Source organism: Oryzias latipes, chromosome 15 (assembly GCF_053564925.1).
Source record: "Oryzias latipes strain Hd-rR chromosome 15, Olatipes_Hd-rR_3.1".
NCBI classification, from domain to species: Eukaryota; Metazoa; Chordata; class Actinopteri; order Beloniformes; family Adrianichthyidae; genus Oryzias; species Oryzias latipes.
In genome coordinates, this window is record NC_136251.1 from 5907261 (window position 1) to 5930420 (window position 23160).

At 37.8% G+C, this 23160-nt stretch overlaps 1 protein-coding gene across 2 annotated transcripts in view; it reads right to left on the reverse strand.

Annotated features, from left to right (window-relative positions):
* Positions 1 to 21120, reverse strand: part of col13a1 (collagen, type XIII, alpha 1) — a 69659-nt gene extending 48539 nt beyond the window's left edge. Inside the window, exons 1-8 of one of the 2 annotated variants that reach the window (XM_023962961.2) lie at positions 15938 to 16029; positions 12656 to 12691; positions 10335 to 10361; positions 4611 to 4661; positions 3034 to 3069; positions 2565 to 2591; positions 2289 to 2315; positions 126 to 152 (exon numbers count right to left, since the gene is read on the reverse strand). In XM_023962961.2, coding sequence (XP_023818729.2) covers positions 126 to 152; positions 2289 to 2315; positions 2565 to 2591; positions 3034 to 3069; positions 4611 to 4661; positions 10335 to 10361; positions 12656 to 12676 — 216 coding nt within the window. In that variant the 5' untranslated portion in view covers positions 12677 to 12691; positions 15938 to 16029. Of the gene's footprint in view, positions 1 to 125; positions 153 to 2288; positions 2316 to 2564; positions 2592 to 3033; positions 3070 to 4610; positions 4662 to 10334; positions 10362 to 12655; positions 12692 to 15937; positions 16030 to 20943 lie in introns of those variants that run through there. The other variant, XM_078932285.1, reaches the window with a different exon arrangement.
* Positions 21121 to 23160: the final 2040 nt, after the last annotated feature.

Genomic DNA, 23160 nt, shown 5'->3' on the forward strand with positions numbered 1-23160 from the left:
GAATACATTTCTTGTTAGAAAGATACCCTTATTAACACCATGTGATAGTTTAAGCAGATAAAGCAAGGAAAGTCCGGCTTATCTCAACCTTTATGCAAGAATTGTACAAAACTTTAGTAACTTACTGGAAGTCCTATTGGACCACGCGGACCCTGCAAAACAATGGCAACACAGGTTGGTTTTAATTGAAGCTCAGTTGTTGATAACACAAATTACAATGCCGCGTCTTCAAATAAAACATGCAAATATGTTAATCAAACTGATGAAGTTATTGTTTCCGGAGACACAGCAGCAGTCATCTGTTGGAGACAGACGCTCCATATGACTTTCCATTAGAGGCGAGCCGATTCCTGTGTAGGCAGCTGTCAAAGCTCAGTCACTGCTTGATTAATGAACTCTGGAAAAAGACCCAGTAGGAAACCTCCAGCAGACCCCATGCTGGTGACCCTACAGGTTTAACAGCTTCAAAGCCATGTAATGAACACAAGAGGATATTTGTACATTTACCAAATCAGTCCTCAAAGCCAATTTCAATAATCCCTAACATTTAAGCTCATGATGGGCCCATAAATCAACATTTGACTTTAAGTCCCCCGTCTGGCTTCAGACAACATACTTGGACTGAATGGAATGGAGCTCCTTAAAACAGGGCCAGAAGGCATAAACTCCCCAATGTAATCAAACAAGCGTCTACATACTCCCTACGAAATTCAGGTTTGCAACCGAACTGACCTAAGCAGCAATAAACAACTGTGAGCATTTAAACAGAAGCACTACATTCTCAATGAAGCTGGAGGTCTTTGTAAAGGAAAAGCAGACAATTATCTTTACTGGCATCAACATTTACTCTGTTTTTTTATTGTAACAGAAAATAAGAGCATTTATTAGTTTTCAAACCTCTGTTTTGAATCTGTGCGGTGATGGATCATTGACTATGGACTGGACTGATTGAGTCTGACATCACCCATGGAAAACGCTTAACTTCCAGCTCCAATCAAATGAAGTCAAGTCAGTTGCAATTTTTCGCTACGTCACCATGTTTGAGCCAGAATACATCAAAAGGCATTGACTGGTCCGAGTCAGTCTGAGTTACTGTTTCTATGGCAACCACTCTCGCCAATCAGGAGTGAGCTTGTTGGAAGGCCACACCCCTTCCACTTGAAAGCACTTGACCACCGCTTGACTACACAAAATCTGTCATTCAAACATCTTGAACCTTTGACGTGAGACTATACTTTTATAGAGGCATTTGATTGGTCAGTTTATAACTTTAATAACTTGCAATACAGAAAAAAATAGCATTAAAAAAGAGAAGATGTCAAGAAAAGGGTATCAGATCAAGAATAATTCTCCTGTGGAGCCGCGCTAGAGGCAGGGAGGGTGAAGTGTCTTGCCCAGGGCCACAACGAAAGCCGGCTGGGGTGAGCGGGGATCAAGCCACCGACCCTTCAGTCATTGGACGACCTGCTCTACTGCCTGGGCCACTGCCACCCCTGGCGGTGGACACCCTGACAAAATGGTGAACACCCTGTTCAGTGCACTACACTGGGAATGTCGAGTGAATTCGGACACAGCCAGGGTCATGATACCATTATGCCTGAATTTCCCTCACGACCATAGACCTGATGGTTCTGCTTTCCTGATCCTTTACAACTCCAGCTCTGTAGGTATCAAGAGCACATTTTGCATTTAATGTATGTCCTAATAAACACACTGATCTTTAGACATGGCACATCATCCTCATCATCATACCTGTAACCCAAAGAAGCCCAGGCAAATGAAGACAAAACAATACACCTGCATCAATTCTGCTTTATTTAATTATTCGGCTTATTATTGTGTAAAAATCCAAATGTCTTTAGATAACATCTTAGATTTAAATGATAAATTCCCTGCAGTTCAGTTAGTCCTGCTCTACCTGTATCATAATGTCCACTGTTGGCTAATACAGGGTCCAATGTTTTTAAAATATCTCATTCTAATGTTAAAAGGGTGTAGTGTTATCAAGCTTTCAAAAGCACGGGCTAGAATCCCTCTGTGCTCGTTTGATTTCTTAGTCATACTAACACAGACTGAAAACAGGAGTGTGCCTAACAGCTCCCATCTGTCAAACTTTCTCCTGCATTCAGCTGTTCATGCATAAAGCTAGAACCCACTCTGTTTTCCTGAATTCCCTCCAGACACAAAACAAACGAGCAGCAGAAGCGACTGCTGTAAAGCAAGTGCTACCACGGTGGTGATGGTATTGTAGTGCCACAACATGCAGGACGTGTTTTATGAATACTTACTGTGTCCCCCCTCAGCCCGTTCTGGCCCTGCATGGAGAGTTCAACAATGAAGGAAGTCGATGGGTCAGAAATCAAACAAACTTTGCAGAGAAAGGTCTATCACTTCAATCCTTTGCAGTTTTAATACAGATCAAGACGTTTGAAAGAACATCGAGGGCCACAATGAAGTCAGTCATTTTTACTGTAACTTTCTAATTTTTACCACTTCTCTCTTCAAACTGAAGCAGTGCTCGTGCATTTTTTTAAACTTTTAGATTGTAATGTAAGAGAACTCACAGGCTTGCCATCCAATCCAATGGGACCCTGGGTAGAAAATTGAGAAGAGGATGCTTTAGTACAAAAAAGGATCAGGAATCAGCATCCCGTATCTTTGGGAACATTTAAGTGCATTGGAAGTAGTAGTTTAAGGTAAATAAGGTTCAGTAAATGAATAAACAAATTAAGTTTTTAAATTGACATCAGGAAAAAAAACTTATTTTTACAGTAGACTTAAATGTTGAGATACTAAGACATAATAGATATATGTTCTCAAACACACTATATTAAACAATGATTAATTAAGAAAGACGGTGTTTAAACCTAGCTGATTTATTCATCAATGATGATTGACTGTTGCTAAAATGCCTCATTACATGTAAAGAGATCAAATGTGACTTGTTTGTTTGCTGGTGTAAAATACCCAGATGGTACATAAATCAGCCTTCGATCATTTACTTGAGTTGTACTCAGCATGGCCGTGACTTACTGGAAAGCCTGGAAACCCTCTAGTGCCAGGTTGTCCCTGAAGAGAAAAAGAAAAACAGCATTTAACCTCCTAGAGTCTGGCAGAGAGATGTGCTGAAGCCAGAGCAGTGAAATCAGATCAGTGTTCTCCTTCAGCAACACACTAGGTAACAAATGAAACTGATTTGGACATGAGGAGAACACGCTCTCTAATAATACGTATGTCTAAGTGAGTCTAAGCACGGTTGGTGGATGAAAAACGACGAGTTGTGATCAAACAAAGATGTACCAGAACAAAAAAGGTGAATGAGTTTCTCTACATTATCTTGAATATTTCACAAACCAGCTTTAAACCTTTGTGGTAAACATCCACACATCTGGGATTTAACCTGTAATAAAGTGATCATGTAATAAAGACGCCACAACCTGAGCTCGTCATAGCTGTCACTATTTTTCTTTTTTTCATGCCAGTGTTGAAAAAAAGCTCCTGGTTCCATCTCAGAATGATGACTGGAGCCTCCGATGCCGGTCCGACATGCTGAGGTGAACGGCTTCCAGGGCTTTCTAACTGACTGCTTCTCTGACATCAGGTCTTGGCTCCTACTGTGCAGAGTTTCTCAGCAGCTTGTTTTTCATTATAACTGCCCGTAACCATGCAGGGAGTTCAGGCACATAGATCACAATAATCATCAATTACTAAAACAGATGTGTGCTTGGCTTAAGCTGGCTGCTAAATTGTTTTTTTTTTTGGTTTTTTTTTCTACCTTTGCTTAATGGATATGTTATCTATCAATGTATGTTCAAAATTAGGAGTGCAACAATAATTATACAAAATACTCCACCTTTCAAGTGTTTCAGTCAGGAGCGTTAAAGCACAAAACTTTACCTAATTTTTATAAAAAGTGTAAATCACCAAATCTTTGTCGCTGTTCTCTTGAAGTCTATTTGTGTTTACTTCACAGTCATCTTTGTTACATCAGGCCTCTTGTCTTCAAAGACGTTTTGACCAGCGTTAACCGAATGGGAATAGAGCTGTACCGAGTATCTTAATACTTAAAACTTCGCGAAAATTTGAGGATGAATATTTGTGATGTTTTGCTGGTTTGCTATCTTTATAAATATCATATATATTCAGGCAATGTAATCATTGCTCTAAAATGAAGAATATTGTTGGATTTTAAGTATATACACTAAACTAATGTGTTACTGAAGTAAATGATTCTCCAAAGTATTTTGTTGATTAAAAAATCAGACTGAGGTTTATTTTACTGAAATAAATTCTGAAAAACAAACTCATTTGCTTTAAACATAGACTACAATTTGAATAAATATATACAATATAATCAAACATAATAACAAGAATAAAAATATAATAAGTATAGATTACAGAATATTATATTTGGATTAAATAGTTAGAATTATGGTTTGCTTTGTGAATTATTGATCTTGATTCATAAATTAAATCAGATCACCACCAAAGTAATGATGGACAGCCCTTAACCTGAATAATGCATATTTTAGAAAAAAGAAAAAAAATTGTTTTTTCTTCCAAGTCCACTACAAAAGTTCATAAGGAGTTCCTCATACAAAGACACTTACAGGAGGTCCTCTGGGTCCAATAATCGATAGACCTGGCTCACCTGGGGCTCCCTAAAAATAAAAAAAGATGAGCGGAAATTACTAAAAACACTTGAAACTAGATGTCATATTTTCGCTTTCATGTTTCTCCATCACCTTTGGAGAAATCTGAAGGAAAACCATGATACCAGCAGTGCATTGGCCTGTTGGTAAGCAACTGTAGCAAAGTCATATTCTTTTGAGAGACATGAGTGCTGGTTTCAATCAGCTGTTGGGGGTTTTACACTGAGGCAACCTGCAGACAATCTGAAGGGGTTAGAGGTCAAACTTGCAGCAAATGAGTAAACTGCAAACATGCTGGCCAGCTGGGAATTCAAGCTATGGAGAATGCAAAGTTAGCAGGTTGATGTAAATCGGGATTCTGAGTTCTAGTTTCATTCATTCTTCAAAGCAGTTTTTATGGGTTGATTGATAGGTAAGACTTTACATATTATAAAGTTATAAATACAGCAATTGCCAAAGATTTAATGTCACTGTAACAGCTGAATGTTGAACAAATGATAAAAAAAAATGTCCTTTTAAATCAACACTAATTGGTTATCAAGCTATTCACTTCAGACTTGAGCATAGTAGTGAATCTTCTTTTTTCTCAGTTTATTCAATAAAACCTAAATATCTTGCTTTTATAGCTATTACAAAATAATGTCAAGAGGTCAAATCATAGCTCACTTTGCCAGTAGAGTGTGCTTTCTCTCTGTTACCATTTGTGTTCTCTTTTTACTCTCTTCACATCTTTATTGAAACTTTGGTACACATTACTTGTGCCAAAGACTTCTGCAATTACAACTTTTAAAAAGTTGGCTGATGTATATATATATATATATATATATATATATATGTATATACATTTATCTTAATATAAAAAACTTACTGTCAACCTTTTTTTAATTGTTTTAACATTGGCACAAAAACCTGCAAGTATGAGTAAAACTACAAGTTCTGGTTCATGGTTCATAGGTTCATTAGTAACTGTAAATTGTCCCTAGGTGTGAATGTGAGTGTGCATGGGTGTGTGATTGTGGCTCTGTGACGGACTGGCGACCTGTCCAGGATGTCTCCTCCCTTTGCCCACAATTGGCCGGGATAGGCTCCAGCAACCCCATGATCCCAATAGGGACAAAACGCGTTTAGAAGATGAATAAATGAATGTTCTGCTTTTGTGAAAAATAATATGGTTTGAGCAAACTCATTTAATCTAAAAACATACTCATATCAGAATGGAGAAGTAGGAGAAATCATTGAAATGACAAGATAATATCTGTATTGATTTTAGTTAAAAGGACAAGATGTGCTATCAAAGTATCAGCTAAAGAAACACATGCTTTCCCACTGTTTATTAAAACCTCCTATGGTCAAGCTCATTCGTCAAATTCTCCACAAACATTAAACCCACACATTTATGAGGTCATGCCACAAATGAACACCTGACACATCACCTCAGCACACCAACATGCTCGAGTGTGAATCTTCAGAACTTTACGAGCCTTCAGCTGGCTCATCTTAGAGACCAGCGAGCAGTAAACTAACTGCAGGAGTCACTCGCTGAGCCCAGGTTAACAAGCTAGGTTTTTTAGACATTTCACTAAATTGGAAAAACAGAATAATCAACTTTTTGATAATAATCTGCGTTTTGCTGCACTTCATTTCTTCATGACCACACACCATTTTTGAAGATCAACACTGCTTTTAGGCAACATGTCTCCAGCTGAGATTAGTTGGTGTTTAGGTCTTTGTAGAAGAGCAACTCATGATTCTATTTATGAAAAGTGAGTTGATTTTTTTAACTTGCACAATCTAACTTTTGTCCTCTGTGGGTTGAATGCTGGATGTATCAGTTTTCAGATCTTATGGCAGGGTTGCATGCACTTCTTCACAGTTCATTCCTACTGTCATCCGTGCTGTGGTCTAAACAGAAAAGTGTCTCTGGGATTTTGTTTTTGGCAAAGAGCGCTTCATTTCCACCATGGCAACCCGTCTGGTCCTTTCTTCAAATGGCATAAACCAGAAAACCCAAACAGACCCGACTCGGGTTTCCAGCCGCCTCTCCAATCAGCTCCTCTGCTCCGAAGAGGAAACCTAAAACCAGGATCTGTCTGACAGGACCAGATATCCATATGACACAAAGAATGTATCCAGAAATATGTTTAAATACCAAACGATGAAATCCAGGAGCAGGAAGGCCATGACACAGGTCCCTGAATTACTAAATGTTTTAAAACCCGAGTGAACAGAACCAAAAGCAACGAAGGTTCAAAGACGCTTAGACATTGAACACGAGAAAGCCACACCTTATATAGGAGCTTAATGAGAACTAAATTGAAGCTGTGACTCTCACATCCAGGAGAAGTCCCAGCCTGCCAGACTAATCAAAACACAAAACCGCAACATTAGACATTTCATCACAGGAATGTGATAAGAGCAGCTGTGATACCCAGGCCATTTTTCAAATGCTTCCTTGGTTTTTTTAGCTGCTTCAGTGAATCAGACAAGTGAACATCTGCCGATACATTCATGGAGATTTGATTACTTTGACTCAACAACAGGCGAGAGGTCAAGGTTACAAGTAAAAGGTAAAGAAAGCTCTTCAATATGGCCAAGGTCACTTGATGTAAACAGAAGACCACCAAATGAGAGCAGACAAACTAGATCTCTTTTCCTTTTCAACTAAACTAGCCTCGAAGTTTTCGGCTGAGTGTTGTTTTCTCGATATGTCCTGTGAAGCCTTCACATATCTGTTACAGCTCAGTTGGCCAGCGTCTGGGCCTAAACCCTTTCCAACAAGACTCACAGAGGTGTTGGGGAGTAGAAAGCTCTGGAAAACCTCTGTTTCATGTTTTCATTGTGGTTACCTTTAGGATATTTGACTCATAGGCCTCTTACAGCCAACCAGACCGTTTACAGTTTCTGCATCCCTTTGTCCTGTCAACCAAAGCAACCACTCTGAGACTCAGCACATCCTTATCTCTGTGCTGTGCTATAATTAAGGCAGCAGATGGAGCTGAAAGATAAAACTGATTTTGTTTTAACTAACCAGTCATTTGTAAGAGGCCACAAGCCATTATTTATTATTATAAATTATATGAAACTATACGGCAATAATCCATCCATCCATTTACTTAACTCTTCTGAGGTCACAGGGATGCTATCCCACAGTCAGGCAAAGGTAAAGTATACCCTGAATGGTTTTTCAGTCATTTGCAGGGCATACGGTTGACTGAAGTCCTATATATGACCAACAAATCTCAAACAGGTCTTGGTCCATGCAGGAACTTATTGTTCATTTTCTGTAATGCTCAGAAATTCTGAATTTGACTGTTATGTGATGAACATTAGGTTCATTTTTGGCATATATATTTGTTTGATGGCTCGCACCAAACATTTAGAGACAGACTGCAGTGTAGGAGTTGAGAATTTGTCAAAATGACTTAAAACTGAGACACTAAAAAGTTTTCTATAATTAATCCCATAAGAAAATTAAGAAAGACTTATTGTAAATATAAGTAAATATGGAGCAGCATTCTTTCTGCTTCAACTCTGATGAATATATATATATTTTTTTACATGTTCTTATAGCGTTTTTCACATGATGGAGGATATTCATAAAGAAAATTTAGCTTAAAACCTGAATGCAGCTTCCTACCACTTGGTGGCAGTGAGGAGTCAGTCAGGTGTTGTAGCATGCGGCAAAATGCAGTGTACCTGAGTCAAAAAAATGTTATCATCCAAGTAAAAATTCTCAAAACCTTCCCCACTTGTTTTTTTATATGCTTTTTTTAACCCAGGTTTCTTGCTGTTATGACGTCTTAGTTCCTATCGAGCCACTGTAGCGGGTTGAAGTGGGGGGTACACGCCACTAATTGCTGACTCTCCACGTTCTGCGCTGCTGAAGTTTCATGAGCAAACACCAGGAGATCTGATTGATGCTAAGACTACTAAAGTACCAGTAGAACTAAAATGGTCTCTCTGTTAATAACGTTAAGACAATCTATTTTGGTCCAAACTTTGTGAAAAAGTAACTTAAACATATTATTACCTTGTCTAGGAATCTTACCGCAGACTGATTGCCACAATGTTCACTATATTTGTGTTAAAAAGTGAAGATTTTTTTTCCTTTCCTCTGACTCACTGCAGAGAGCAGCAGAGAGTGTCGTCGATGTGCCTGTCTGGTAATTGTGCTCTGATACTACTTAGAATAAACTGAAGATCTTGATTCCAGGTGTGGTGGATTCATTCTGTCGCATTCGACAATCTTAAAACTGCTACACAGGAGAAAATGAAGTCAGTCGCAGAAGTCATGGAGAAGTTTTTAAAACAAGAAAAATGAAGAAAAAATTTGTGCGAGTCCCTTTTGAAAGGTTAAATTTATTTACAAATACAACCCTGATTTTATCAATGTTGGCTTTGTGCAACAGAGGCAGTTAGGCAGGGCTTAGTGTGTTGACTTTGGGCAAACGTTGTCCGATGATAAACCATAAAAGGACTTGATTATCAAATACAAATCAAACAAGACATAGGTCAACATAAATTAGCATGTTAATATTGGAATGGGCCTCGAATCACTTTGTACTAGAAAGATTGGGCACCAGAGTCAAAAAGGTTAATAACCTCTACCCTAAATGACCACACAGGTTTTTGATTTTGCCTAAAAATGATATATTCATAATTTAAAGACTACTGGGAACGACAGATCCAAAGATGATTGGAGTGGGACTTTCAGCTAATTTTACCGTCATTTCACTTTTGCAAGTAACTGTATGTCATAGAGTAATGTTTCAAAAACGTTAGTAGTAATATTTGAAGATAGTTAAGCCATGGCAGATTGCTTAACCCTTATGCTATCCTAGGCACTTTACCATTGGGAGGTGGGTCATCTAGACCCACTAGACAGTGCTCTGAACCTTTTTTCTTCAATGATTTGTGATCTTCACTGGTGTCCATGGATTACATGAAATCTTTCCACCTTTATCCACCTTTGTCATGGTAGGGAGAACACGTCAATGTAAAGGTGGAGTCATCTAAGATAGCACAAGGGGTTAAACAGACTGTGGCGAAACCTAAAGTCAAACTTCTTCTGTGCATTCTGGCCCCATGGTCCCCATGAGACACACGGGACAGATTTTTATTTTAAAAAAACTGTCTGCAAATCATATCAATGCTCCTTCTAACATGTCAAAGAACTAAGATGTTGCTTTGGGGCCACACACCACTAACAACAACATGATCAAATCCATAACTGTAACCGTGTTCATTTGAGACAGTTCTGCAAGTATTCATCGTCAGGAGCCTCTCCAATAAATGTGTCTCCACTTTCTTTGGGGAGTCTTAAATTAGAGCTTTCAGATCCTTATGTGACAAATAGTTGCTATTGTGTTTCCACAGACTAAAGGGTTCAGGTAATCCAACCAGGGTGGGAAACCATTTAGAGTATGACCCAAGTGCTGTTTAAAAATACAGGTCCAAGCCTGCGACATAAATCATGGACTACCTGTACACAGTGTGCTCACAATGCAGTGCACAACATCCAACACTGCTTTGTGTGTTTTGATGCTTTGCATGTTTATAAAGCTGAACTAAAGGGACCTTTGTCACAAAGAAAACCAGGATGAACAGAATAAAAATGCTGTTGACATGTACTACATGACATTTTTATGTGATCCTGCAAATAGTATAAGCTTCTAAACTTACCTTCTCCCCTGCTTGTCCTTTTAAGCCCTGGGATCAGTCACAGCAGACACAGTGGCATGCAAGAGGTGTGAAGGGAGGAGAAAGAGACACAAGAGAGGAACCAGTGTTAGCCATGGAGAGGGTTTGGGGCATGCAGCATCCTCAGGACAAGTGATGGGATGTTGGTAAAGTATTGGGGAATAAATGTGGAGGTTAAGCAGAACTGGATAAAACTGCTACACGTCCTGTTGTGTATTTGAATATATGAAGGCTTTCCAGTTGGAAACGTTTAAACGCTTCTTCATGACACATGGCAAATTAATGAAGTCGTTCATGTATTTAAAAAACTCAGAAGTTTGAAGATTAATGCCTAATGGTTATTGATTGTTTAAAATAACATCTAAAGTTCCTTTGAGACAGTGAGTATCTCTGAACTCACCGTTAAGTTTGTAAGTCACATCCGCTGTTGCTTTGGACCTATTTTTTTGTCTACATGTTTGATCTTTTATTTGAAAACATAAAAACTGTTTGGTCTTAATCAGAAAATGACCAAACTCCCCATTGGAATTCGCCTTTAGGACAATTGATCTGTAAATATTGGAAAATCTTCCCTAAGTAATGTACATGTTTTATGGTATATTAAAATGTGCTGCCATTGGTGTAACTTAAGCATCTTAACAAGTACAAAAATAAGTCAGGGAACTAAAGGCATCTCTTAAAGACAAAATCTCATATGGAGGAGTTGAAGAATCTCTTTCTCAGCAGTCTGCTGTGGTCAAAACCTTAAGTTCTGTCAGGGATACTGAAAAGTTAAGATGAAAAAAATCTATTCATAAATTGTTTCATTGAAATTTCAACCCTTATTTGAGTAGTAATAGATATTGGAGTCTGCACACACACCAATTGTATAGTGCCCTGTAAATAGGAGCTACAATTATACGTAGGGATTTTGTGAATACCTAGTTAACTGGAGTCATGTCAGATTATTTTGTTAACATTCCTGAATGGCTAATAATAAAATGTATTTCAATATTAACTAATTATATACGTTGTAGCATGAAAAAAAAAACACTGAATCTATTCCATCTAACTTTGATGTTCCTCAAATGTTACATTCTCAGGAACACAATTCACACTTCAAATTCGATGCGGGTTGCTTGTCAAGAAGTGCGTTCATGCACTTGATCCTCCGGACGCATGTGGGAGGAGGAACCGTCAAACGTTTTTAGCCTCATTGCTACATGGAAGCATTGACTGTTTATCTTTTTTTACAATGATGATGAAAGATCACGTTTATTTATTTTAAAGAACTCTACAAAAATATCCGTAATCACGTCTCCATGTCTGGATCCATGACATCATTCAGAGATTCTTCCAGTACGGTGAACTTCACCATCTACTGCAGAAGCTGAATCTGAATGATGGCACTTTCAGCGGTACTTCTGTCTCTCTGTGACCCAGTTTCATGACTTGCTGTCCCGCATTAGTCCGAGGAGTTGAAAATAAAATTAGAGGACCTTTTTATCATTGTCTCTATACAAATAAGAAAAATATCATAAAGTTCAGGAGGGGACGATCAGATTCTCCTCCAAGTTGGTGTTGGACTCCACCCATTGATTACACACCCCAAAGATGACTTCCTGATTGGTTGAGGCGAGTTGACAAATTCTTTGCCAAAGTTCAGATATTTGAACTCTGGACGCGAAACGCAGTGCTTCAAGCTCAAAATGCATTGCAGGACCTCAGATTGTGTCTGTTAATTAACTTAACACTGAAATTGAAGCCCCTTGCCAATCGCGTTCAGGGTGAACAAAGCTTAAGAGAGGTGGAGAACTTTACTGTAAAGAATAGAACCAAACCCTGGAAAAACAGACGTTTTAGACAACTGGAAGTGATACTTTCAGATAACAATCAAATACTGCACATATGTTTGGATGTTTTTGTTACAGATATTATAAAAATATTTACAAACTGACAACTCCAGACACGCTTTTACTGTGTTAAGCATAGTAGCATTGTTAGTTTTCTTAATCGACAATACTATATTAGCTCCTAATAAGACTACATTTAAAAATATGAGCTTAATCAAACTGCATCTCTCTGTAATGAATATCAGGTCGTTTAATTGGCATTAACGGGAAAACTAAACATTTTGCCTTCAAAACAATTCCAAATTGTGAAAAATATTTGCTGAATGTAAGGCCCCATGTTCTCTGTCTGCAAATACTAGGAAAATGGACCAGATGTATTTGCCAAAATAAAAGCTCTATTTAGAATAGCTTAGGTCCTGAATATTGTTTTGTTTCTGCTAACATCTGAGTGCAGCAGCCACGTGGACTCACCATTCTTCCAGGAATTCCCATGCTTCCTTTGTCCCCCTATTGACCAATGCAGATTCAAAAGTGAGAGGGCTCAACGAACTGGCATGAACTCTTGAAGGGACACTGTGACACTTAGAGTTACACATGTTTTGCCATCAAAAAGACACGGCACTAACATGTTTTAGCTATTTATTCATTTTAAACAAACTCCACTGCATATCAACATTAGAATATCTGCTAGGACAGTTTGTCATAGTGTCCCTTTAAGGATCAAAATTATACTTGGGTTAGTTAGAACATGCCGTGCCTGAGTCATCATTGCACCATGACAGAAAACTTCAGTTGATGCAATCATCCTTTAACCCAGAGCTTAAACAGACTTATGACATGCTAAAGCAAACCAGCCAAAGTCTGTTTTTGTGTTAGTTTTTAGAACTGTTGTCTTTCATTAACTGTATAGCAAAGCTGTGTGTTGTACTTAACCCAAACCTCACAACTTAATACCAAACAGGGTATCTATGTCAGGCTTTGTGGAAAGAAAGGAGGAAAAGGAACTCTTTTCTCCTCCATTCACTTAAATGAAGTCTCAGTAACAGGATGTTGTTAATGATTTCCTCCACATACAGCGCAACAATAAAGCAGAAATCAACACCTATCAGACTTTCCCAATAAACAGCATGAAGGCTTGTGACGGAAATATGCTTCAAATCACTGTGGCTTTTAAAATTACCTCAAGTTAGCATCTACATGAAAGCAATAAAAATCATATCTGGAAATAAATTCAGCCGTGAAGGGGTTAAGAAAGAGAGAGCTGAATGATTGACAGAGCAACAGATTCTCTAGAGAAGATTTTCCCATTTGTATTTTTTTATTTCAATAAATATACTGTTCATTTTGTTTTTTTAAAAATACTGTTATCATTAACATTTTGTTTTTTAAAACATTTTCTTCAATTGAATTATTTTCTTTTCTGTAAAGTTTTATGAGTTTTTTGTTTTGTTTTTTGAAACAATGTGTGTGAGAGCAGCTTGCAAACTATATTCGAATTTATCTGGTCAAATAACCAATCAGTGGACATAAATAGGATCTTCATTTATTTTTTTGAGTGATTGATCTTCCTGTGAAGCTATGTTCCCACTGGCCTCAGCAACGGACATTCAAGCAACCACTTTTAATGAAAAGTTTATGTAAAGTTTTCAATAAGATTTGCACCACTTTGATATTTCACACCAAACCTCTTCCAACTGTAGGTGATGGACATGCAATAGTAAAGAGCAGGAAAAGAAGAAGAAAAAGCCCCTCCCTGCTTGTCCAGTGTGAACACTATGGGCTAAATGCATGTTCAAGAATGCATGTCACATGCGTGCTGTGAACATAGCATAAGAGAACAGACTACAGGTGTTGAAAAAAGCAAGTACAAATACTGGTGTTGCAGTTTAGCAAGTGATGGTTGAGCAAAATACAGGATTGAATAAAAAAAAGTAAGGACAAAATTAATTGATATCTTTTTTTTCTTGCTTTGCTGTCATGCATTTGCCCATATGTTATGGGTTTGCTAACCTGATCAGTTATTTCTGTTTAAAAATGTTGTAGACCGTTTTGAGAATAATATATGTTAAAGATATCCTTCCATGATAAATATCCGCTTGTCATGGGGGTTGCTGGAGCGTATTCCAGCTACTGAAGGATGAATTTGTTTTGCTGACAGGTTGCCACCTAACTCAAGATCACACACAGAGAAACATCCTAAATTACACTCAATCCTGAAGGACATTTCAAAAATAGAAATCCTCTTTGTATTAAGACAGCAGAAAAACAAATTTTGAATATTACATTTATTATAATCATTATCATCATCATCTGGGTCTTATGGAAATGCAAGAAAGACACACTTTGTGCTACTGGATCCTCATATTTACTACTTTAAGAAATTTCTTGATTTTCCTGTTGGAAACAACAGAGTAGAAAAGATGAAATCCTTTTACGATTTAAGATTTTACATTTCACTCAAACTTCCATCCCAGGTCTTCCATGCACCCTGAGTCAAAACAAACATTTGGTTCTTCTCCTTCTTTGTGCAGCATATGCTAGTGTCTCTTTCATTAGTTTGTGGTGTATCCTTTTAAACCTAAAAAGTCAACCAAATGCAGCTGAGCTCTTTCAAGCCCTGTCCAAGGTACTGATCAACCTCAACAGATGGTCCCCAAGGAGACCATGTGGTTCTTCCAAATGTGGCTTTATTTAAATCTGGGTGCTTCTTAAAATGCAAAGCATGATTCTTTGCAGCGACCGCAAAGTACAGGTTTAGCAGAGTACGTTTTATAGTAATCACTTGAACTGAGAAGTTTTTAAAACCTTTTTTTAACTGCTTCAACAGAAATATGGTTGAAGCTGCTGTTCTTCTTTATACTGCGCATCCCAAAGACAAAAAGGACTCGTTCAAAACTATCTTTGTGGTATTTACTGCATACATTATGATTCTTTGATATTTTTTACTGTCTGATGTATTCCAGTACAACTCAATTGATATGAAGGTACTATGCACGTACCAGGTACTAACAATTGTACTGTATGTGTTAAAGATCGTTCCATCCTTCAATTCTAACAAGCTAGCAAGCCACATTTGGTAATATTCCTATTAAATGACATTTCTGCTTGTCTTCTCTTCTCTCAGCTCTTGAAAACAATCTATCCAAAAAGGAAAAAAAATGTTTTTGCTTATTTTCCACCAAGTACCATCAACCATGGTACATCCACAAGTACACTGGTTGATGGTACTTGTGGAAAAAGCAGTAACTTAATAAATGTGTCTTTAGAGGACAGATGTGGATGTCTAGTGTTCTGCCACTTGATGAATCTTATACTTATGTCCTCCTAACCTTCTATCAGACAGTAAAGTCATGACTTAGCTTTCATTACTAGCTGACAATTTCAGAAATTCTACCACCTGTTCTCAAAACACTTACAAAAAAGCAAAACAGTTTCTTTGATTGCTGACATTGTTTTAGCGTAACAAGTTAAATAGTTGTACAGTGAGGCAGATAGGTTGTTTCTTTTCAATGACCAAATGTGTCATTTAGCCTGTGTACTTTGCATTCTTCTTAACAAGTTGCACAGCCACGGTTTAATTAGTTCAGCAGTTTGCAAGCAACAGACATTCTGCTTTAAAAGGAAATAAAAAATGTGTTTAAGAAAGCTGTGGTTGTCATCTCACCAAAACAGACTCAAGTGATGAGTAGAGAACAGTGCATGTTTCATGCATGCTTAAAGGAACACACAATTACAAGTTAGAATGTCAATTACCGGAAAGCCTGCTCGTCCAGGAGGGCCCTGAAAAAGGGGTGCAAGAAGATTGGTACAAAGAGAAAAAAGCAAATTTTATAACATCAAGACCAGACTGACCTAGGTCTAATTAAACCTTAGAATGAGAACTAGAAGAAAAACGGTCATTTCTTGGCGTTATTGTGTTGTTGGTTTATTTGTCTTTCTGTTTTAATTTTTCTGGTGTAGAATGATGCCATTTCAAAAGAAGACCTTGAGCGCTGGAATTGGCCAAACGGATGCTTTAAGTAATTGTGATTCAGCCCTCTTCACTAATTCAATTCTGAGTATCCTGCTAGTACAGACATAACAATTTGGTGCCATTCTGACTTCTACCTAAAACAAATAACAAGAAACTGTCTCACAATGCCTGGAATCAACCAGGACTTCATTATGAAAAGTCAAGTGTGTTCTCTTCTGCAGAATGAAAAGAACTTGAAGAAGTGGATCTTAAATAAAAGATGCTGAGCTAATTGGGTGGAAGTAATACAGGAACTCTCAACATTGTAACAGAAGAAGCTGAGGCTTGAAATTTTAACAAGCGCTATGTGCTAACCGCTTCTTCTTGTATGCTGAAGCCTTTACAGTCTTTTTCTACAACAGTTGGTTAAATAAAAACATGAAGTTGGTCACCTAAACAATAGTAACAAAATCTGACTTATGTAATTATCAATTAAAACAAAAAAGTTACCTATACATATGTAAACTTTATTCAAACATTCCTTTTGACAAATATAAGCTTGTAGTGAAATCTGACAGACATGGGCATGAAGGCCCAGAAGCACTGGCTCTTTTCTATGAGGGCCAACCACGATAGCAGCATCACCACTTTAGAATGTTCCAGATAACACTATTATCTATTTTGTCAGAATATACCATGTTGTTCCTGCAAGTCTGCGTGAATGGATAGCACTTTGAAATTTGGGTTTGGAAATTGTTTATTTCAAGCAAACAAAATTGCTAAAACTAAACTAAATAAACAACAGAAATATACATCTGTACACAGATACTGTATTTCAAACCTAGGATAATTAGTTGTGCCATAGATCATAAAATACATACACTTATAAATAATTCAAATGTTACACTTAATCATAAATAGTATAAATATATATGTATTTTATATATCTATGCATACATATATATCTATATATGTATGCATAGATATATGGATATATGCATACAGAACATAACACATAAGACTGTAAAATATTCAGTTTGTCAAAAGAGTTTTATTAATTGCTTGAAAGGGAAGTCCCACAGGATCTTTGTCCCTTTCATTCTCTACCACTTTCATCAGAGGTGTTTCCCATTTTGACCTTGGGGTTTCCAATTCAAATTCTCCACATATGTTCCTGTATCCCTTGTGCTATCCTAGGCACTTTAACATTGGGAGTTGGGTCATCTAGACCCACTAGACAGTGCTCTGAACCTTTTTTCTTCAACGATTTGTGATCTTCACTGGTGTCCATGGATTACATGAAATCTTTCCACCTTTATCCACCTTTGTCATGGTAGGGAGAACACGTCAAAGTAAGGGTGTGGTCATAGGATAGCACAAGGGTTAAATTATTCCAGCCACTTGATTGTGGCGCTCCATGTATGCCTCTCCCTGCCAGCCTCTTCCACCCTGCAGATATGTGCTGGATTGTTTCAGGCGCCTCTTTGCACAGCCTACACCTTGGGTCTTGTCTGGTGTGGTAGATCTACACCTTGGGTCTTGTCTGGTGTGGTAGATCTACACCTTGGGTCTTGTCTGGTGTGGTAGATCTACACCTTGGGTCTTGTCTGGTGTGGTAGATCTACACCTTGGGTCTTGTCTGGTGTGGTAGATATGAGCCTCTATGGCTCTGGTGCTCAGGATGAGTGCTTCAGTGCTGTCCTGTAGGCCAGCCCTTTCTAGCCATTGGTAGGACTTCTTGATATCAGCCACTTCAGTTATGGTCCGTTGGTACATCCCATGCAGGGGTTGGTCCTTCCATGAGGATCTGTCCTCCAGCACTGTATCCTCTGCTCTCCATTGCCTGAGACATTCACTGAGCACACTGTCAGTTGGGGCCTTGAGCTTGATGTACTCATGCATCTTGGATGTTTCATATATTTATTTTTATCTTTTACAATTTCTCACCCAGGTGTTTGAATATTTTGCTGATTCAATCAGATAAATACAGTGATCCCTCGCTATAACGCGGTTTACTTTTCACGGTTTCGCTACTTCACGGATTTGCATCGTGCATTGTGTTCTGCATTTTGATTGGCTAAAAAGTCACTCCGCTTCTTCCTGTGCGTCAATAGTGTTGCAGTCTAATATGTACATTACGTACGTGCAAATCATCTTGCAATTTGGAGTTTCTCTAAAACCCATAGAAAAAAGAGCGACAACAACTGCCTATCACTATGTTCTTCTCCCGAACAAACACAGCTGCACCGAGGGCTTCAAAAGAAGAAAACACTGCAGAGCGGAGTCAGGATGCAGCAGCTCAGTCTGAAGAGCAGTGAAATACACCTTAGTCACTATTTGTCCAATTGTACTTTGTTTTTTTCATAATTGTTTTTTAAATTTTCTCCCGTTTAATCCAATACTCGGGTGGCGGTGGGCGGGGCTAATCTCCGCGATTTGAAGCCTTCATATTGATGATTCAAATTATTATTTGACAGTACAGTACAGAAGTTATTTGTTGAAAAAAACGTTTCTAAAGTACTTTTATTTGTGAAACAAATGCTTGAGCCTGTAAAATGGTTTGTTCTTTCTTTTCAATGTATAAAGAGTATTTAATAGGATTATTATTGTAAAAAAAAAAAATAGAGGTTTCTACTTCACGGATTTTGCCTATCACGGGTTCTTTTTGGAATGTAACCCCCGCGAAAAACAAGGGATTACTGTATATCCTTTGATGAGTTTCCTTTGCTTTATTAGAGCTGGTTTGTGTTTTTATTTCAAAAACCTGATGATGATGATCACTGATTTATCATCTCCTTTCTACTGTCAAATGTGTGGCAGTTCTCAACATTGTTTAGATCCAGGGAAATTCCTTTAGACCTGAGAAAACCTCAACCTGTTGCTCCACAGAGTCTTGCCCCGCCGGGGTCAAAAGTATTGTGTGCATTAGCTCCATTAGTGTTAGCTGCGTTAGCCTTTCACGTTGTTAATCTTGGAGTGTATTTCCAAGTCGTCCACTTGTTGCTCGAGTATATCGATACTGTTTTTTCTCGTCGTTCATTCTGGGCTCAAAGTCTCCTTATCTTTTCTGCTAGCTTCAGAAGCGGAGCTAGTTTGGTTTTCATGAATGTAATGCACTTACTCATGTTTTTAAGCGCTTTTCTTTATGTCTTTGTCACTTGTGGCCTTGTGTTTCTTTGGGGCCATGGTCAGCTCTCTTCTTTGCAGTAATTCTGCGTTAAATTAAGTTTCAAGACTGCGCTTACTGCAGAATACAACTAGCGTCCATTGGTTGTCAATGACACATAACCGGAACTTTAAAATGCTGCATTTTTTAAACTACTTAATAGGTCGTGATCTTAATTAGTAGATGAAGTACAAATATGCAAATGAAAGTAATGACAGTTTAAGCGTTCAAGTGGATTAATTTTGATTATATTCAAAAGAAATATGTATTCAACAATTTTGTCAGGAAATTGCATGTTTTGAAGAAATACAAACCCAGTTTTACTTATAAAAGGTCACTGTTAAGTTGTCATTTGATGGATCAAAAACGGACACTTTCTGAAATTATTATTTAGATGCTTCTGTTCTGATAAAATGCATAGCGTGGTCTTGGAGACAGATTGGCTGACATTTACAGTTTTGTTGTAATTTTTTGATACTGGTGGTAAAAATTTAAACTACAGAAGTCAATTACACATGCAAACATGAGCTGTTAGGAAAACTAAAAAGCAACTTTAATCCAGCCAGTTGAATGAAATCTAGGCAAACAACATTTCTTTTGTTTGATATTAAAGGGCTGATAAAGCCGTTTTTTAAAAACATCTATCACATTTGACTTGTGTCGTAGCAGTGTTTTAGTTATCAATGGTAATAAATTGAAGAGCTGTTGAGAAGGTGTAACATCACTAGTAGGTCCACTAAAACTGTGCCCCTTCCTTATTTTATTCTATTTCTGACAAAGAAATGGCTCAACGTTTAGTATAAAACCATAAAAGCAAAAAAAAAAAAAAAAAGACCTCTAAAACAAAGAATTCCCAGAATAGGCAGTATAGATTAAAAGACAAACTGAGTAAGGTGAAGGACATCAGAAATTACCTGAAAAAAGTTAAATAGTGTTTACACAAGCCTAAATGGCTAATTTATTTAGGAAATGTTACTTGAATATTAATTGAAAAAAATCTAATATGAATAGTATATGCTATATTTATGGTATACATTGAAAACAGCCCATAACTAGCAGTATAACAATGAAAAACTCTGGTGTATGTTATACATGGTATGCTCTCACAACAATTAGGAAAAAGCCTAACTTAGTTATGTCATCTAGAGCTTAGCTATTATGAACCTTAAAAGCTTAATGTTGTAGAAAATCAGACTTTTGCAAAAACACTGTTAGAGAACGAGGCTAAACACAGTCTGGCAAAGCTGAAATGACATAATGGTTAATAACAATGATAGAAAAGGTTCATGCTTATTTATTTCCAGCAAATAATAAAACACTTAAAGCTGCATAATATCAGTTCTTTTAGCTAAGGTATGTTCATTGGAAGTTTTTTGGTCAAACTACTGTAAACATGTACCACCTTTATTATTCTATATTCCAAAGCCATGATGTTGTATCTACTTGTCAAAACATTTCTGTTTCTTCCTTAATTATGTTCTACTTGAATTAATATACTGTCACGGTGAGGTGGCTCGAGAGCCGGTTGGACCCAGATGCAGAGGCAGGAGGCAAGGATCAGGGCTAGTGGGTTTTAATGCACAAAAAGAACAAACAAAAAGCGCTGCAGAGCAGGATGACAAAAACCAAACGAAAACTCACTGTGGCGTGGCGAGGGACAAGGAACGAGGAACAGGGCATGACATGGCATGAACACCAGAACAGGAATACTAATGGACCAACACAGGAGGAAGGCAGAGACAAGACTTATATACAGACAGGGCAGACAAGACACAGGTGAACACGATCAGGGCTGATGGGGACCAAAGGAAGTAAAACTCAAGAAAACAGACAAGACAGGAGACTTTCAAAATAAAACAGGAAACAGAAACAAGACAGAACAAGGACCAAAAACAAGACAAGTTCAAATCATGACATATACTGATCTATTACTACTACTAAAGTACATTTTGGTATGTCAAGCTTCTTTTTATGCAGCCAAATCAGCCTAATTTTCCATTCTGTATGTAAAATAGTCCTATTTTATTTACTATTCCTTCTTTTGCTTCTCTATTACTAAAACTACAATACATCTACTATTTGAACAACTAAATTTGTGTGGAAAACCGGAGTACCCGGAAAAAACCCCACTTGTCATGGCAAGAGCTTATAAACTTAAAACTCTGATATTTTTGCAATTTTCTACATCATTGTTGTTTTGTTTGATTTATAATGTTTATTTTGTACTGAAAATATTTCTGAATTATACTATATTTTCACTAGTCTAATTTAAAGGGTATTTTTTTCATTTTCTAATTTGTTTATTCCCTTTCGGGGTCACAGGGCTGCCGGAGCCTATCCCGGCCACTTGCGGGCGAAGCCTTGGGACATCCTGGTCCCAAGGTCGACAGGTCGCCAGTCTGTCCAAGGGCCGCAATCAAACACCCAATCAAACACCCCTGCACACTCACATTCACACCTAGGGACAATTTAGATTGACCAATTAACCTATGAAGCGTGTTTTTGGATGGTAGATGTACTTTAGCATTAGTAATAGAGAAACTTAAAATTAGAATAGCATAATAAATAAAGTACAACATAATAAGGGGCAATGCAGACATAAAGTCATTACAGCAGCATAATAGTTAGCAATACACTGCACAATGTACTTTAATTTTGCAAACAGAATAGCTAAAGTTTTGAAAAGTAGATACAATAGAGTAAAATAAAGCACTATAGAAATAAAAATAATTGAAAAATTTACGATAAAATAATAATGAAATAGAAAATTGTAAACATCATAGATTTTAACTTGTGAGCTCTTTTAAGTGGCCTGTGGGTTTCTCTCTGGGTACTCCTGCTTCCCACACCAATTCTGTAGTTTTTGGAAAAAAGACAAAAAAGTAACTCAGCCAGATTTATTTTACCATCACTTTGCCGGTCCCAAGCCCGGATAAAGGAGGAGGGTTACTCAGAGTTTTTTCCTTCAGCACTATTCCTCCATGTCATACTACATCCATGTGCCAGTTCCAAATAAACCAAAATCAACTGTCACCTGCCTCAAAGATTATTGCCCTGTAACTCTGATGTGGTACTCGTTCCCAACAAATCAGGGTTTGCATTTACAGAGAACCTTTCAAAACATTTCTAGCAAACGTCAGCTCTTCATTGTTGTCTGGTGAGCTAGTTCCCTTCAAACAGTACACACACTGCAGTCTGTGGACAAACACAGGTTTCTCACATTTAGTCATTAAGTCTGGAATTGTAGATCCTTGTGGCTGGTATAATGACTCACATTTACACCTTCTCTTCTAATTCATGCAGTTACAGAGCAGCACACAAAGGTGCATAGCTGCCAAGTGCTGAGTGTGAACACCCTGCACTAAGATGTTGGCCCCTCAGCCACCGGCTCTCAAGGGATTGTCTGCAAGGGGTGAAGGTCACCCCAGCGGCGGAAGGAACCCTTCATTTAAATTACACAGTAACCCTCCAACATGTGGCTCCCATTTGGCAAAGTGCTGCTGTATAGGAAGGAAAGGAGGGGGTGGTAGGAGAAGAATATATTTGGAAGTTGTACGTGGGATTCATAGTCCCCTGTGTCCTACTCTGTTGGATACAACGTTTTTTAGGCTGTATAGGAGAGAGGTTTCATTAAACTGCTCTCTCTGTTTTGGCTTGTGTCATTTTAGTGCCATGCAAAACTGAACTCCCTGCTATACAGTGTTGGTGTGTTTACATCACAGATATTTCGTTCAGACCAACGCTATTTTCCTGGATATGTTTTTTTTTTTTTTTTTTACAAGTAATGAAAGTCCATGTTAACTCTGATGCAGACTGTACTGATAAACTGGTCTTCCTAAAAGTCAATCTTTACTTGCA